Source organism: Populus trichocarpa, chromosome 17 (genome assembly GCF_000002775.5).
Source record: "Populus trichocarpa isolate Nisqually-1 chromosome 17, P.trichocarpa_v4.1, whole genome shotgun sequence".
Taxonomy (NCBI): Eukaryota; Viridiplantae; Streptophyta; class Magnoliopsida; order Malpighiales; family Salicaceae; genus Populus; species Populus trichocarpa.
The window spans coordinates 8407398-8424469 of NC_037301.2; the positions used below are offsets into that span (position 1 = coordinate 8407398).

A 17072-nucleotide genomic window follows, 5' to 3' on the forward strand; every position below is an offset into this window, starting at 1 on the left:
TCAAACATGTAATTTTGTACTTTGTCTTTGCTGCTTCTCTCTTTTCTTTGTATGTGTTAGCTTCTTTCTCTGTTTTTTTCCTTCTAAAGGTGTGTGTCATATGTCGATTGAGAGGGCATGAATTGATTAGGTGCTGAATTTGCTTTCTAGATGTTACTAGTTTGAGTTCCACAAACCTTAGGGCTACTGAAGACTTACATGGTTGTTAACTTCAGGGCCCATAGATTAGTTAAGGTGCGCACAAACTAGCTCGAACACCCACATTAATAAATAAAAAAAAGATACACCTAGTCCGATTAACTTGGAGTTTCTTATTTAATTTTTTTAATAAAAATAGATTGGACTGTGAGCCTAGACAACACACACCCAAGGCTAAGCTCCACCGTGTCTATGTTGTACCGTTTAAGTGCCTGTTTATTTTTTTATATTAAAAAGAAATTTAAAAAATATATATTTTTTATTTTAAATTAATTTTTTATATTTTTAAATTATTTTAATAGATTAATATTTAAAAAATATTATTTTAATATATTTTCAAATAAAAAAAATTAGAATGCAATCCTTGTTATTCTATCAAACATGTAATTTTGTAGTTTGCCTTTGCTACTCTCTCTTTTCTTTGTTTATGTTAGCTTCTCTCTTGTTTTTTTTCTTTTAAAGGTGTGTGTCATATGTCAGTTGAGACGGCATGAATTAGTTAGGCTCTGGGTTTACTTCTTACAAGTCACTAGTTCGAGTTCCACAAACTTTAGAGCTACTGGAGACTTACATGGTCGTTAACTTCAGGGCCCGTGGATTAGTCGAGGTACGCTCCAGCCGACTCGGATACCCACATTAATAATAAAAAAAAAAAGATGCACCTAGTCCGATTAACTTGGAGTTTCTTATTTAATTTTTTAATAAAAATAGATTGGACTGGGAGCCTAGACAACATACACCCAAGGCTAAGCTCCACTGTGTCTATGTTGTATAGTTTAAGTGTCTGTTTATTTTTTGTATTTAAAAGGAATTTTAAAAAAAATATTTTTTTTATTTTTTATTTTAAATTAATATTTTTTTGATATTTTTAGATCATTTTGATATGTTGATATTAAAAATAATTTTTTAAAAATAAAAAATATTATTTTGATATATTTTCTAAATGAAAAGTATTTTAAAAAATAAATGTTATTGTATCTCAAACACCTCTAAACAGTGGCCTTTTTAATTTATTTTTTTTTGTGTTTCGAAAACAATTAGATGATGGAAAATAAATTGGCATTGCTAGCTGGTAATTGTACCTTGTGGTCGAAAATGTTGCTTGTTTTACTTGGTTTTGTCAATCCCATGCATTTGTTATGTCGAGAAACTGTTTTGAAAATCAGGTTGGACTTGGTTTGGTTTTTATTAAAAAAAATAATAAAATTAAATTATTTTTTAAAAAAAATCAAAATTGGTTCAAACCGACCGGTTTCGATTCTGTTTTTTAGGACAAAAACCGGTTCAAACCGGTTTGGCTCGGTTTTTTTCCTGTTTGGCTCGGGTTTTTTTCAGGTTTTTTTCGGTTTGGATTCGGTTCGGTTCGGTTTTTTTGGTTTCAGGCTTATAAAACCGAACCGAACCGGTTAGTTTTTTTAAAATTTTAATCGGTTTAATCAGTTTTTTTTCACGGTTCAGTTTTTTCGGTTATTTTTTTTTCGGTTTTCTCGGTTTAATCGGTTTTTTGGTTTTTTTCTCACCCATACCGAAAACCTTATTTATTAAGCTTGGTTTGCCATAGCAAATTGATATTATTTTAATTTAAACTTATTTTGATATTAGTTTAGCCGTGATCAAGTGGATTTACATAAATCCAAATTCAACAAAATTAAATTAAATAACATGAAAATAATAATTTTGAGTTATCCGAGTACATACAGGATTGATAATTATGTTAAAATCTCTAATCCACTCTAGGTTTTTGCAATATTTCACTTGTTGTAAGAAGTTTGTGCTTAAGAATTCTCCATATATAACAATGACTCAAAAATCTTAGATTAGGGTTTCCTTGTGGAAAAAAATTCAGTTTTCTAAAATAAAAAATTTAAAAAACAAAAAGCAAACTAATATGTGTTTACTAACTAAAAATTAATTCTTTTTATATATATATATAAAGAACACATGTTTTTTAATTCTCTTATTTAGAATATTGGAAAAGCACTAAAATGAATATTTTACAAATTCTTCAGTATTGGCAACTATTCTTAATATTTTTCTTTGGTCCTGAAAAAAACTGCTCAAAAGCTCAGAGTAATTTAATGTCTCATTTCCCCCTCAAACAAGGAGGAAGAAAAAAACATGCATCTTCCCCACCTCCTATAAATAGGAGTGACCCGTTCAAGCCAAAAAGAGAGCGGAAAACAGAGAGGAGAAAAGATCAGGGAGGGAGGAAAGAACCGAAGGAAAGGAAAAAAACGCTGCACCAGCTTAACCAACCACAAAATTCAACTCGAAACACCGCTTTCCAGCCATATACCACCTCTATAACACCTTACACTACCCCCACTTTTCATTCCAGCCGAAAATAGCCACCAAAGACCACAACAAAAGCCATCACTGCCACTGTTTTCTCCCCCCGCCGCAGCTTCTTCATCTCCAGCAACCTCACTCGTGGCTCACCCTCAACAGCTCTCTATTTCTCAAAGCAAGGAAGTTTTTCTTACTGGTTTTGAAGAGCAGCAGCGGCCCTTCAACCTCTCAGCCACCATACTAACAGCTAGCACCAACAGCCTTCAGTTTTATATTTTCAACCGAGAGCATTCTAGGAGGATTTTCCAATAGCCTTTAACGTCTTCCTCAGCAGAAGCCTCCTCATCAATGCAGCCGTGAGCCTCCAGGTACGCTTCCAGCAGTGGCATCTTGTGGAATCAGCTCTGCATTAGCACTGTGAGCAGCACGTCTTCAGCTCAGCACCGTGCTCGAGCAGCAGTCCAGCGGCAGCTGCACTTCCTCTCCTCTGCAGCAGCACCGTGAGCACAACCTGTCAACGGTGACATATACATCAACAGCAGTGTATTTTCTTCCAGTAGCAGTGGTCCAGCAACAACAGTTAGTGTCCTCCTCCTCTGCACCAGCATCATGAGGCTGGAGAGCACAATATCACAGTGGCAGGTATCATCACTTCAACTTATGTAAGGAAAATTTTTAGAAAACTTATGGGTTCCGTTTTTACATGATTTTCTGTGTATCTGCTATGTTTTTGGTTTGCTAAAGAAAAGAAGAAGAAAAATCTTTCCCCATTTGTGTTTTTGATTGAATTAAAAAAAGAGGAAAGAAAGCTTGCTTTTTTTTAATTTTTAGGCAGTGTTGGATTTGGGTGTAAGATTTCTAAGTCAGCTATGGTTGTTGTTCTTTTCTCTTTTTTATCTCTATGCATGGATTCTGGGCACAAGTCACTGCAAGTTCATTATATCTACTGCTTTGATCTTTCAAAAGCCAAAAGAGAGTATTAATTGTTGTTTGGGGGTCAAGGCTTGGCTTGGGTCATTTTCTTTTCCTGGGTTAAGTTTTTATTTTAAAGATAGATAGATGGCCCATGCGTTTTTTTGCAAGAGGCTGCCATCAATTTTGGGTCGCGTTTGGGCTGAGCCCTTTTATTTCTTAAGGCAGCGTTTTGTTGTGTATGATTTTACAAAGATAAAATTGTATTTTTGAGTTTCCAGAGCTTGTTTAACAAACGTGTCCTAACAGATTTTTGATAGTTTTATTTTACTGATTTTTTTTGTTTTTTCAAATAAGCTTTAAATTTTTTTAAAAAAATCAGGGATTATTTTAAAAAAAATTATGGGTCCATCATGTGTTTTTTTTCAATAATTTCACTTAATATTGAGTTGTAAACTTACACTGTAAGATACGAACTTGTTATTAAAAATAAATGTTTTTGTTTGAAATTTCAAAAAATTCAAAAAAGAATCAAAACAAGTTCCTCATTTTAAAAATACAAAAAATATATTTTTATTTTAGTGCATACGGCCAAATTCTAAAAGTTTTTCATGCTAATTTTATAAAAAAATTACATTTTTATCATGTTTTAAAAAATAATAAAAACTAGATATTATAACTAGTTTATGATTATCCATTAAGATTTGACTAAAATCTCAGAAATATCACGAAAAATAATTTGTTTAATATTCGTGGTATGAATTTTACAACATAATGCATACTCTTAGTATTAAATTAAATAAATTAATAACAATAAATATTAGAAATTAGCTGTAGATTTTATTATTTGAAATTACATTATAAAGTATATCATCAGATATTAAAATTACAGAGTAGAAAATAAATGTGATGTTAAAACTTGGATCCTAGAACGATTAGAATATAGCCTGATAATACAAAGACTTTCTTGCAATGGAAGATCTATCTTGAATCTTGGATATGACCAATAAATAGAAATATGAACTAGAAAAACAATCAATTAACGATGTAGCTTACTATGAGTAAGGTATATTGATGGTGATGTGTCTTCCTATTGCACAACTAGTTCACTTACACAAACTTTCACATATCATTTGGTGTGTTTATGATTGTGATATTAGATGACAACTTCTTTAAAATAAATAAAAAAAACTTTGTCACTCAATGTCATCCATGCCACAATAATAACAATGACTCAAAAATCTTAGATTGGGTTTACTTGTGAAAAAAAATTCGGTTCTCTAAAATAAAAAAAAATAAAAAAACAAAGAACATGTTTCCTAACTACAAATGAATTCTTTATATGTGTGTGTATATATATAAATATATAAAAACACATGTTTTTTAATTATTTTATTTAAATAATTGGAAAAACACTAAAATGAATAGTTTTCAAATTCTTCAATAAGGATCTTATTTGATTCATATAATATTTTATTATAATTTATTTTAATATTTTCAATTTAAGCCAGACAAGATTTGTATTTTATATCTTATATTTTGATTTTTTTTAATTAAATTTCACATTACTTCATAAATATTAGGTAAGTGTTCTAGTTCTATAATTTTGGTTTCTTATTACATGTTATCATCATGTCGAGTTAAATTACAAAACTAAATTTAATTAAATAGTCAATTTAATTGTGAATTTTTAGATTTATATAGCAACAAACACAACAATTCATGGTTGAATCTCATGATATATACAATATAATATAATAAAATAGTCATAGAACAACACAACAGAAATAGCATTCCGTATATTTGCGTGAAAATGATTTTTTAGATATAGATAATGGTATTACGAAAAACTTGTATTTTGTGGTTTTTTCTATTTGAGTATCAACTTCATTGTTTATTTATTTTTTAATTTAAGCACCTGTACATTTAAAATTTAATCAATCTAGTAACTTTGTTAGCTTTGTTGTTGGAATGCTAACTTGACAATTAACTCCATGTCACGTGAGCCTACGTTGATTTTTTATTTTATTTTTAGGGGATAATAATATATAAAGTACTTGTATTTTATGATTTTTTTTTATTTAAATACTTGTACTAATTTTCTTTTATTTAAGTACTTGTACTTTTAATCAATCAAGTGGTTTCATGAATTTATATTATAAAATAACCGATAGCTTGTTTGAGAGTGTGGTTGTAGTTGTTTTTTAAAATATTTTACACGTTGAAATGCATCAAAATAATATTTTTTATTTTTTAAAAATTAATTTTGAGATTAGTGCATCAAAATGATCCAAAACATATAAAAAAATCAAATTTAAAAAAAAATTGAATTTTTTAGAAAATTCCCAAACAATTTCTAAATGAGTTATCTCAAATACAAGTGGACTTCTCAACTCATGTGTCCGAAATAACCATTATTTTGCTAATATTGAAAATTGTTATTTCCTATCAGAAAATTAAAAAACAAATAACAAAAAAAAAAAATATAATCAACAAAACTAAATAAATAGGCGAGTTTATAAAAATCAGTACATGTCTCCATCTGTCCTTATATAAATGGAATAGTTTCTAATATATCCCTATGTTTTTAATTGTGTCTATTATATCATTGTGTAGTATTTAATTCTTCAATACCGTTCAAGTTTTCCCATTTAAATTAAAAGCATTATATTTTTCATTCTAGAAACTTCCTTGGTTTCTATAATATAAGGATATGATACAAATTTTGTTCAAATTTGATAAAAAAACCAAAGAAAAATTAAAATTACACAACCATTAAAATCTTAGAGAATTTTTTTTTTAAATCAAAAATATATTATTGTATAGGTCAAGAGAATTTTCACAATAGAAAAAATATAATTATTTAATCTGGATGAAAAAAATAGACACATTTAGAAATAATATCGTTGTAAAACCTTACATAGCCAAGTGGATTGACTTGGACTCAGGCTATCTGGAGCTTAGACTAGGTTTTTTATTTTTAAATCTAATTTATAATTAGAATGTGTTTGTGTTTTAGGTAACTTTTGTGGTTATAGTTTGAAAAAAAGTAAGTTTTTAAAATATATGGTTAGCTATGGTTAGCTGGATTTAGTTATGTGTTTGGTAAAAATTATGATTGAAGTTTATGTGTAGCAAAAAACATGTATAAAATGTTTGGTTGTTGTGTTTAGGAGTGTGGTTGCGGTTGCTTTTCAAAGTGTTTTTTTTCTTAGAAATGTATTAAAATAATATTTTTTATTTTTTAAAAATTATTTTTGATATCAGCGAATCAAAATAATCAGAAAACATAAAAAAATATTAATTTGAAGTAGAGAAAAAAATAAAAAAATTTAATATTTTTTAAAAGTACTTTTAAAACAAAAAAACAAACTGAATTTTATAAAATCCAGTTAATAAAATATGTAAAAACTGTATTTCAAACTCTTTATAATATAAAACATAATTAAAAACCAATAAAAAATCCAAACGCAATCTTATTCTTTTTAAACTTGGATGACCCGGCCGGTCATCCCGGAACTTGAGACCTAACTTATTAATTTTTTCTTAAATGAATAAAACGGCGTAGTTTTGCGGTAGGGATACAAGTGTTTGAGCTCACTATCAACAATAGCCTCTTGAGCTTCAGACACAGTACCGATCCCTATTTCCCCTTCTTCCCCAATTCCTCTTCACCTTCTCCCCCTGTTTGTTCTTCCATCCCACCTCCTTTGTTCTGTGATAAAAAAAACGCGTAACTCAGCGACCCCGATACTCCCACTCGAGTCGTCGACGCTGCTTGCAGGTAAATAGCGATCCTTTGCTCTGTGATCATTTATTTTGCGTGGCTTGAACTTTCATGTTGAGACTGTGCATGTAAAATAGAGTCTGCTAAGCATAAATTAAAAAGAATCAATAGTTCTTAGTTATTAACTCAATGAGGTTAGGTATTTCAAAAGGAACCTTTTTCTTTCTTGTGTTTTTGGTGGTTAAAGCAAAACCGAAAAAAGTTTCGCAACTGATACTTTAATTTCTTTAAAGATAGTAATACTTTAATTTTTAGTTAGAAACGGAAAAATTAAGTTTTTTTTGTTCAAATACAATATTTCTCAATTTGAAAAACTGAGAGAATGTTTTTGTCTTGTTGGATGAGGAGGGTATGGGTAGATAAATGATTTTGGCTGCTCAAGCACGCCAGCGTGACGGTGGAGCTATAATGGGTTTGAAAGACGCAAAGGAGAGGAGTCCAAGGTCATAAACGTAGGAGTTTGGAGCATTCTTGTCGTCTAACAATACTAATATAGGTATATGTATACGTATATTATCTCTCTTTGCCTGCTGCTGCTCCTTCTCTTTGTTTATTTAGGAGAAATTAAGGATTGCTCTTCTTTTTCTGAATCTTACAAACAAGTATAATGCACAAAGCATTTACAGGCGTATTAACTGAATCACTAATTAGTACATAATTGTCTTTATATATATATAGTAAGCAAACAGAACGCTGTGTTTTATGTTAACTTTAGTTGAGAGATGTGGTGAATTAGATTTTGCAAGACTGCACATGGCCTGGCACCAACATGACCAGAAAGGGTCACCGGAACTGTACACGAGAAGGGTGGGTTAAATGTATTAGGTCAAGTATCAATGGGAAGAACAGATATTAAGTGGAGTTGGTGCGGTCATATACTATTAATGTAGATTTAATTGGTAGAAACTTGGAAAGAATGGGCATGGGTTGCTTTCCAGGCCCGAGTTGGTTTTTGAAGCCATCTTGTCTATTTGAGTCAGCCATCTTGTCTATTTGAGTCAACCGTGTCTTATCTCTGGTGACAAATGCAAAACAGCTTACCTCAGAAAGCACACAAGTCATCAAAACCCTAACAAGACAATCTTCTGTTTTGTTTGTTGAGTCAGTGAAAAATCAATGGTTCTAATCTAGCACCTGAATAGACAATCTCAAATTAGCAAAAGGGAAATGCTTTGTCAATCTTGAGATTTATTTGTCCTGTTCATGTCCATCAAAGTGCCAATATAAATGGAAGAGCATTTGAGAAAGCATTCAGACAACACAAATTCGGTTCACCTTGGAATCATAGCTGTCAAATTCACCTTGCATTACTTGAAAAGTGGATTGAAGAATACAAATGCGAGTTTTGAGTCATGTGACTACTTAGGACTGGAACATATGCCATGCTAACCATGATTTGTGTATTTTAATTTGATCCATTAATTAAATCTTCAAGTAAAAGCAAAGAAAACCCCTTGAAACAGTGTCTCTGATGTAGCGGAACTCCCATATCCACCTTATAATTTTAAAAAAGTTCGAGCTTGAAGCATAATCCCTATAAACATTATAAGCTTTATATCAACTTCTGTAAGTTGTATTCTTTTATTTTATATAATCATTACAAATCAGAAGCTGAGTGGGTTTAGCTGTATAGGAGTTTTTCTACAGAGACATAAATACAGTTTGGTTTTTGGGCAGCTGAAGAACACAAGAATGGCATCAACAGGGCAATCACAGTCACTAAAAAGAAGGGATGCACCAGTAACAAGAGAAGGAGGGGATCAGCTAACTCTAACCCCTTTAGGTGCTGGAAATGAAGTGGGTCGATCCTGTGTTTACATGTCATTTAAAGGCAAGACTGTATTGGTATTGCTTCCCTCCCTCCTTCCCTCTATGCATTTTGTTGTTTTTCAATTATGCCATTTTATACTAATTTACTATTGGTAATTCTTGATCATGCTGGATCAAATTCAATGAATGTATTTTGTTTATTAATTTATGTTTTTGTTGTCGAATTATGCCAATGTTAGTTTGATTGTGGAATTCATCCGGCTTATTCGGGTATGGCTGCTTTACCTTACTTCGATGAGATTGACCCTTCCACTATTGATGTACTTCTCGTTACACAGTATGTATTTCTTCTCCTTCTCTTGCTAATTCTCCTTGCTTGGCTATTGTGTATGTGTATATTGATTTTCCATTCCATGAGGCAATATTTTGTTTCTCACTATTAGTTTCATAAATGCGAGCTTTTTCTCTCACTGAATGCTCCTTTGATTTGACCTTGCTTGCTTTCTTGTTTGTTCATTTTCTTGTCAAAAGAGATATCTCCTATGATGATGTAGTAAGATTGCATGAAACTTCAGCTGCAAGAGATCAACTTGTCCGAGGAAGAATATGAAATTGTTTCAGAATTAGAGAACACTCAGCTCAGAAGTTAGATATACAATTATTGAGAAAGTTAGTGTTAGGGTATTTTGGTCTAATATTTGGGAAGATTTTATTGTGTGACAATACAAGTTGGGAAGGAGTTTTAATATTTTGAGAAAAACCACATGATGCAGTTCCTTAGGTGCTTGAACTTGCATTATTAGGGTCATTTGATAGGCAGTGGCTAGGTTCTATTCTTAGTTCCCTCATCAGTAGAAGTTAGCAAGTCTGTTTTATTGCGGCACTTGACAATAATATAAACTGAAACAGTGAAACTTAAACTTGATGCTTTGCCAACGAGAGGGCAGGCTGAACTTTCTTACCTCTATGAAAAGTTATCAGTAGTATTCTTGATGTGTGCTGGGAACTTTTTTACTCTTAACTGGATCTATGCAGCTTTAGAGAAGTATAGATGTAATGAGATGCAATGAGATGTCTGCTAACGTGTTGATGGAATTTGAAGTGTCATAGACTTGTAATATCTATATTTTAATTATTCACATGTTCCTTGTTGCAAGAAGACTAGTGATCTTCTAAGAAATAGGTTTGTGCTCGTGAGGTTTATTTGCTTATGATGGGAACCACAATAGAACAGTGCTGAGAGTGCATGTGATTGGGGAGTTAAAGCAATCCATTTTCCAGGTGAAATCATTTAGGAAAATCTTGATTATCTATACTATGTTATAATAATTTTTTTAATGTGATTAAATATCATACTGTTCAACAAGAAAGGAAAACAATAAAAGAATATTGATTATTTCTACTAATTAATTATATTGAATATTAGTGTGATTGCATATCATGCAATTATTCAAAAAATGAAAATATTGAAAATCATTTGATCACATTGGTTGGGTGATAAATATGCTCCATTTGCTGAAATTTCATTCAAGGTGTCAGGAAACTCTACTTAGTTTCTATTGGTTTTTTTTTCCTTTCTAATTGTTCATAATGATTGAGAATTCTTTCTGATACATTCATGAAGTCATAAGGGCGTCTTGGATTTTTTTTAAACAAATAAAAGCAATACCTTGTTTTCTATATTTGTTCAATTTATTTTTTGTTATCTATCATTACTTTTTCAACCAAATTTTTAGGCCTCTCTAGTATTTTCTCATCATTCATTGGGAGTGATGTTTTCTGCTTGCAGCTTTCACTTGGATCATGCTGCATCCTTGCCTTATTTTCTTGAGAAGGTTTGTTTTTTCTACTGATTTCTACAAAGTCATTGTGCGTATCTTTCACTAGGATCAATCTAACATGTTCACTCTTTATCAGACCACATTCAGAGGTCGAGTTTTCATGACTCATGCGACAAAGGCTATCTACAAGTTGCTTTTGACTGATTATGTAAAAGTGAGCAAAGTTTCAGTGGAAGATATGTTGTTTGATGAGAAAGACATAAACCGCTCAATGGATAAAATCGAGGTTTGTGTTTATGAATTTTTGCATTCTCTTGTTTACATCTATCCGCATCCTTTTTGTTCTTCCAGAAACTTGATCCCCTTCGTTTACCTTCCTTCTAAGCAATAGCTTGGAAATATTTTTGTTTATTATATTTGGCTTGGCATTATGTTGTGGTCCCAAAGTCAGGGGCTCAGGAATTCAGCTTATTGGTTATTCTTCTTTATCACCTCCTATCCATGTTGAGTTAATTGCTCTAGATGAAAGGTCTGCTATTGTCTTCTGGAATTTAAAGTGTTTCAATCTTGCATTTGGTGTTGTGAATTTTGCTTTCTATGGATTTCTTAGCTTTCAGTCTGTTTGAGTTTGGCATTGTTAGTTGTTGGCTTCTCATTTGAGGCTTGTATGTTTCGCATGTAAACTGAGGACCAATTTATGTGCATCTGATAATTAAGTTATGCCTTTCTTTTTCCAGAACTGATCAATCTAAGTTGATTCCACACTTAAGTTGCATTTGGAATACTCTATTGCCTGATAAAATCAAAAAGCATATTCAAGTAGTTGAGGTTGACAGCCATGCATCTTTGTTGAACTATGACAGTTTGGGTCATATTATAGCGAGTGCCATTTAACTCTTTCTCTTCCTGCGCATGTAAGATCTACGTGATTAGTAATAAGATAACAGTAATTCAAAAGAAGAAGAAGAAGAAGAAGAAGAATCTATATATTTTATTCCCTTGTTTCTTTGAAGAAAGGGTGCTTCTTCCAAAATGGGAGTTGCTTATCTTTTTCTCAATATAGCATCTCTTTTTGGTAAGCATTATGCTTGGCATTTTAAGTTGATAAATCTGTCTGTGACCGATCCATGTTAGGTAATGTTTGGGCTGATTAAAAGGTGTTTTTGCAATTATGAAATAAGAAAAATAAGTAGGTATTTAATTTTTGGTAGCATTCTGAAAATACAATCCCATGGAGCAAATTCAAAGTGAGGATTTCTTTTGATTTTTTTCCATCCTTCCTTGTAGCAAAATCACGATCCTAATCCCTGACCTGACACTTTTGTCAAGGTTGGGTGCATGTGTTTGCATTTTTGTCATTCTGTGTAAGCAGATCTGCTGGTGTTTGCTAGGTCTTATTTTCCTTATTATGGGGTTACTTGTAATGTTCCTTTGTCATCCTCTGTTTAACTTAAGATTCCTTCATTTCATTGATGATTTTTGTAATTGCAGGTTATTGACTTCCATCAGACTCTGGATGTTAATGGCATTAAATTTTGGTGCTACACTGCTGGCCATGTCCTTGGTGCTGCCATGTTCATGGTAGATATCGCTGGTGTTCGAGTGCTGTATACTGGAGACTATTCACGTGAAGAAGATCGGCATCTTCGTGCTGCTGAGATGCCACAATTCTCTCCAGACATATGCATAATTGAATCTACCTATGGTGTCCAACTCCATCAACCTCGACACCTTCGGGAGAAGCGCTTCACTGATGTTATCCACTCCACCATCTCTCTAGGTGGTCGTGTTCTAATTCCAGCATTTGCTCTTGGCCGAGCTCAAGAACTCCTTTTGATCCTTGATGAGTATTGGGCAAACCATCCCGAGCTTCATAACATTCCCATATATTATGCTTCTCCCCTTGCAAAAAAGTGTATGACTGTTTACCAGACATACATCCTTTCTATGAATGAAAGGATCCGCAATCAGTTTGCGAATTCAAACCCCTTCAAATTCAAGCATATATCACCATTAAATAGCATTGAAGATTTTAGTGATGTAGGGCCATCTGTGGTTATGGCAAGTCCTGGAGGACTGCAGAGCGGGTTGTCAAGGCAGTTGTTTGATATGTGGTGCTCTGATAAGAAAAATGCTTGTGTTTTACCTGGATATGTTGTTGAAGGGACCCTAGCTAAGACAATCATTAATGAACCAAAGGAGGTACAGCTCATGAATGGACTAACTGCACCACTCAACATGCAGGTCCATTACATCTCATTCTCTGCACATGCAGATTATGCTCAGACAAGTACATTTTTGAAAGAGCTCATGCCTCCTAACATTATTCTTGTTCATGGAGAAGCCAATGAAATGGGAAGGCTCAAACAGAAACTTATCACAGAGTTTGCTGATGGCAATACCAAGATAATCACCCCAAAGAATTGCCAGTCTGTTGAGATGTATTTCAACTCTGAAAAAATGGCAAAAACCATTGGAAAGCTGGCTGAAAGGACCCCGGATGTTGGTGAAACTGTCAGTGGTATACTGGTGAAGAAGGGCTTCACTTATCAAATCATGGCACCTGGAGATCTCCATGTCTTCTCACAACTATCAACTGGAAATATTACTCAGAGGATTACCATTCCTTTTTCTGGTGCATTTGGTGTGATAAAGCACAGGCTTGAGCAGATTTATGAGAGTGTGGAGTCTGGAACTGACGAGGAGTCTGGGTTTCCAACATTGCAAGTGCATGAGCTGGTAACAGTGAAACAAGAGTCTGATAGACATATTTCACTTCATTGGACTGCTGACCCCATAAGTGATATGGTGTCTGATTCAATTGTAGCTTTGGTTTTGAACATCAGCCGGGAGGTTCCTAAGGTAATTGTCGAGTCAGAGGACATAAAATCTGAGGAAGAAAATGAGAAAAAAGCAGAGAAAGTGATTTATGCCCTCCTTGTTTCACTTTTTGGAGATGTGAAACTTGGAGAGAACGGGAAGCTGGTCTTACGTGTTGATGGGAATGTGGCAGAGCTTGACAAACAGAGTGGGGATGTTGAGAGTGAGAATGAAGGTCTCAAGGAACGAGTTAGGACAGCATTTAGGCGAATACGAAGTGCTGTGAGGCCAATCCCGCTCCCGCTCCCTGCACCTGCATCTTAGCTTTTCTCTTTCCTTTTCCTTCTTGTTTCAACATGTTTCTGACCTTCGAGAATAGATTTTGTTTCTATTGAGCACTAATTTCTAATTTATCCTCTGTTTCCGTAGTAATTTTATGTTTGAATGCATCCTGCCTTGAGGTTGCCTCTTATTTTAGTCTCGTGCCTCAATGATTTTGCTCATTGCTGTAGTTTGGACTTATCCTACCAAGGGATAGTTCGATTTCAAATTAGTGCCTTAAAAAATCAGTGTCTAAAAATATAATTGAATATTTGCTGCATGCAAGTTGTAAATAGTCAGATTTCTAACCCTTTTTTCCATGCGAGAATTGCTGTCGTGACTTGATTGTAATCTTGAAGTGCAGGACTAATTGCTAGTTCAGTTGATTTTATTCTTGAAATGCAGGATTAATTGCTTGTTCAGTCAGATTATAAATCCGCGCTTCAAAAAAATCAGTTTCTAATAATATGATTGAATGTTGGTTGCATACAAGTTGTAAATAGTCAAATTTGTAACCATTGTTTCCATGCGAGTGTTGCTATCATTACTTGATTTAATTCTTGAAGTTCAATTGACTGTTTAATTTATGGGATTGATTGCAATCATAGTTATTAAACCCGGTTCGGGAGTTGACCCGGCCAAAGAGCCGGGTCCCGGGTTTTATGGGTTGACCCGGGTTAATCCAGGTCAACCCATAAAACCCATGTTATTTATGGGGTCAGGTGATTAAAGAAAGAAATGGAAAAGGAAAGCAATTATAAAGAGGTGAAGTGGGACCCAATGTGGCAGGGCATAGGCATGGGAGAGGGTGACGTTATTGGTTGTTGGTTGTTTTGTGCAGAGATCTCTTAATCTCATCACCATCTCCTCCTACCCTCTCTGGCTCCTTGACATGCTTTCCCCTGGGGTGAAGCACAGTCCTTGCTCCTTACGCACCCATGCTCTAAAGCTTAAAAACACCACACGAATCCTCTTTCTTTTACATCTTTTCCCTGCAAATTCCTCTGGTTTCTACATGCTTTAAAACATTAGCGAGAGAGAGAGAGAGAGATATGTTAAAGACTTGACAGTGATAAGAAAGCCTGTGGTGCTGGTACTGTACCTATTGCCTCACTTTCTCTTGAAATTGCGAGTTTCGTCCAGTTTAATCTTCAATTTTCTTCAGGTTACAGTCATCAATCGTCAGGCCAGAAAGAAGAAATGGAACCCAACGCCAACCCTCAAGATCTCCAAACCCAGATCGACCTGCAATCATATCAAGCGAACCACCTCCAAAACGCCGGGTCTCATCCGGGTTCGCCCGGGTCATGGGTCGACCCGCTGGGTCGACCGGGTTTTGCCGGGTTGTTGCACCGGCTGGTCTTTTGACAAACCCGGACCGGTCTAGCCACCGAGTCGACCCGCCGGGCCGGTCCGGGTTTAATAACTATGATTGCAACATCTTTGGTAATAGGAATTTGTGATTGGGTGATTGTACCAGAGAGAGAGAAAAAAGCAACACCATTGACGGTGAATCAGTGGTGGAGAAGAAACACGTGTTATCTGGTCAGGTAGGCACCACTTAGAGGAGTCCTTGGAAGCTACTATATGGTCATATATCTTGGCTGCGCATGCTGCCAAAATTTTCTGGAGCCCCCATACACCTCTAGTTTAATAATTTAAATAATATTATATAATTAGTAAAAAATGCAACAACCCTTTTCTTAATTCGATAATTAAAAAAAAAAGAGCAAAAGCAAAATACATAAATATCATTGCACATTTGAATTTTTTTTTTTTTTTGTCTTCAAGAGGTAAGTTCATGAATTCATTGTATAATTAAAGCTGAAATGCTAAAAATACCTCCAAGTGATAGGTATATATTATTTTTCTGTAAGGGTAAAAAAACTATTACATTGTGCTAAAAAATTATGTGAAGACCAATCCTCCGTCAATGAATTCAGCAGTGCCAATTGAATCCCCGTGAAAATATAAAACGCCCTCAAAAGCAACATCTTTAAGTTTTGTGAAGAAGAGCTTAACATTATTACAATCTACAGTGCTATAAATCTAAGTCCACGGTTAAATATTGATGCCTTTTAGTTTTTTTTTTGTAATGATTTAATTATCACATTCTATTTTGTATTTTATTTTCCTAAGATTTTGATATGATTTGTATGATTTGATATTTACGGGGAGGGATTTAAACTTTTGCATGCTAAGAATCCTATTTTTATGGTCAATCGGAATATTAGCTTGCCTTTAAATAGTTAAATTTATGAATGCATCCAATAGTGTGCATGATAATACACACACCTAGATAATGTTTTCTCATGGTTCAAGGTGTCACATTATTCCTTTTTTTTTTTTGACATAGTTAGCTCTAGCATGAGCATCAACAAGCTATAGTGAGCTGGATTTCCATCCAAAGAGTTTAATGAAGAAGAACAATAACGTATAGTATGCTATCCAATGGTAGTAATGAGTTAAAAGAGAGAGAAGAAAGAGGAAGAAAGAGACGAGAGAGGAGGGAGAGAAAGAAACTAATTTCATCATAATTTTTTCCAGCAAAAAATGTTGTTACATATAAGGTACCGTTGTCTAACAATACTATTCCTTTAATCTAGGCCAACCTGTGGCAACAATTATAACTAATAAATAAAAATAAAACGCTACATTGAAGATGGGATAAATGAAACTTAAAATAAGGACAAAACATTGTGTTGAAATGGGTAAGTGAAATGCTATGTTTTCCTTTGTTTTTTTAATTAAAATTATAATGATTTTTTTTTTAATCAATCAACTCTAATTCCCTTTTTTTTTTTGCATCTTCTTTCTTCAGTAATGCACATAACAATTTTTCAGTAATCAATCAACCCTAACTCTTTTTTTTCGGCATCTTCTTTCTTCAGTAATGCACATAACAATTCTCCCTTCATAAAAATACTTTTGTTCTCAAGGGGAAATGTTGGAAACCTCAGAGAGAACTCTTCAAGGAACTTCTATATGGCTTCAACTGGAGGTGAATTCTTCCATAAGATCAGGACCTGAGTGGTTGCACGATTGTGATGCTTCACCATTCTTCTATTCAATATTGCTTAAGGTTAGGGTGTTAGGCTATCATGTAGTTTAGGTAAATCATCGTATATTCTTTTACACCCCACATGCTTCTTTAATTGTGATACATGAAAAACTGGGTGAATTATGGCAATAGG

General features: G+C 33.6%; 1 protein-coding gene and 1 pseudogene across 6 annotated transcripts; both read left to right on the top strand.

Moving 5' to 3' along the window:
* Positions 1 to 7031: 7031 nt before the first annotated feature.
* Positions 7032 to 14034, top strand: LOC7482439 (cleavage and polyadenylation specificity factor subunit 3-I). 6 transcript variants are annotated; one of them, XM_002323787.4, is made up of 6 exons: positions 7032 to 7183; positions 8864 to 9031; positions 9196 to 9293; positions 10746 to 10791; positions 10874 to 11023; positions 12229 to 14034. In XM_002323787.4, the coding sequence occupies exons 2-6, from the start codon at positions 8879 to 8881 to the stop codon at positions 13879 to 13881; spliced, it is 2100 nt and encodes a 699-aa protein (XP_002323823.2). In that variant the 5' UTR covers positions 7032 to 7183; positions 8864 to 8878; the 3' UTR covers positions 13882 to 14034. The 6 variants fall into 6 exon arrangements, with proteins under 6 accessions (XP_002323823.2, XP_002323825.2, XP_024444814.1 ...); XM_002323789.4 differs by having other exon boundaries at positions 7040 to 7183; positions 8820 to 9031; XM_024589046.2 differs by lacking the exon at positions 7032 to 7183 and adding an exon at positions 7535 to 7682.
* Positions 7536 to 17072, top strand: part of LOC18107289 (cleavage and polyadenylation specificity factor subunit 3-I-like) — a 56037-nt pseudogene continuing 46500 nt past the window's right edge.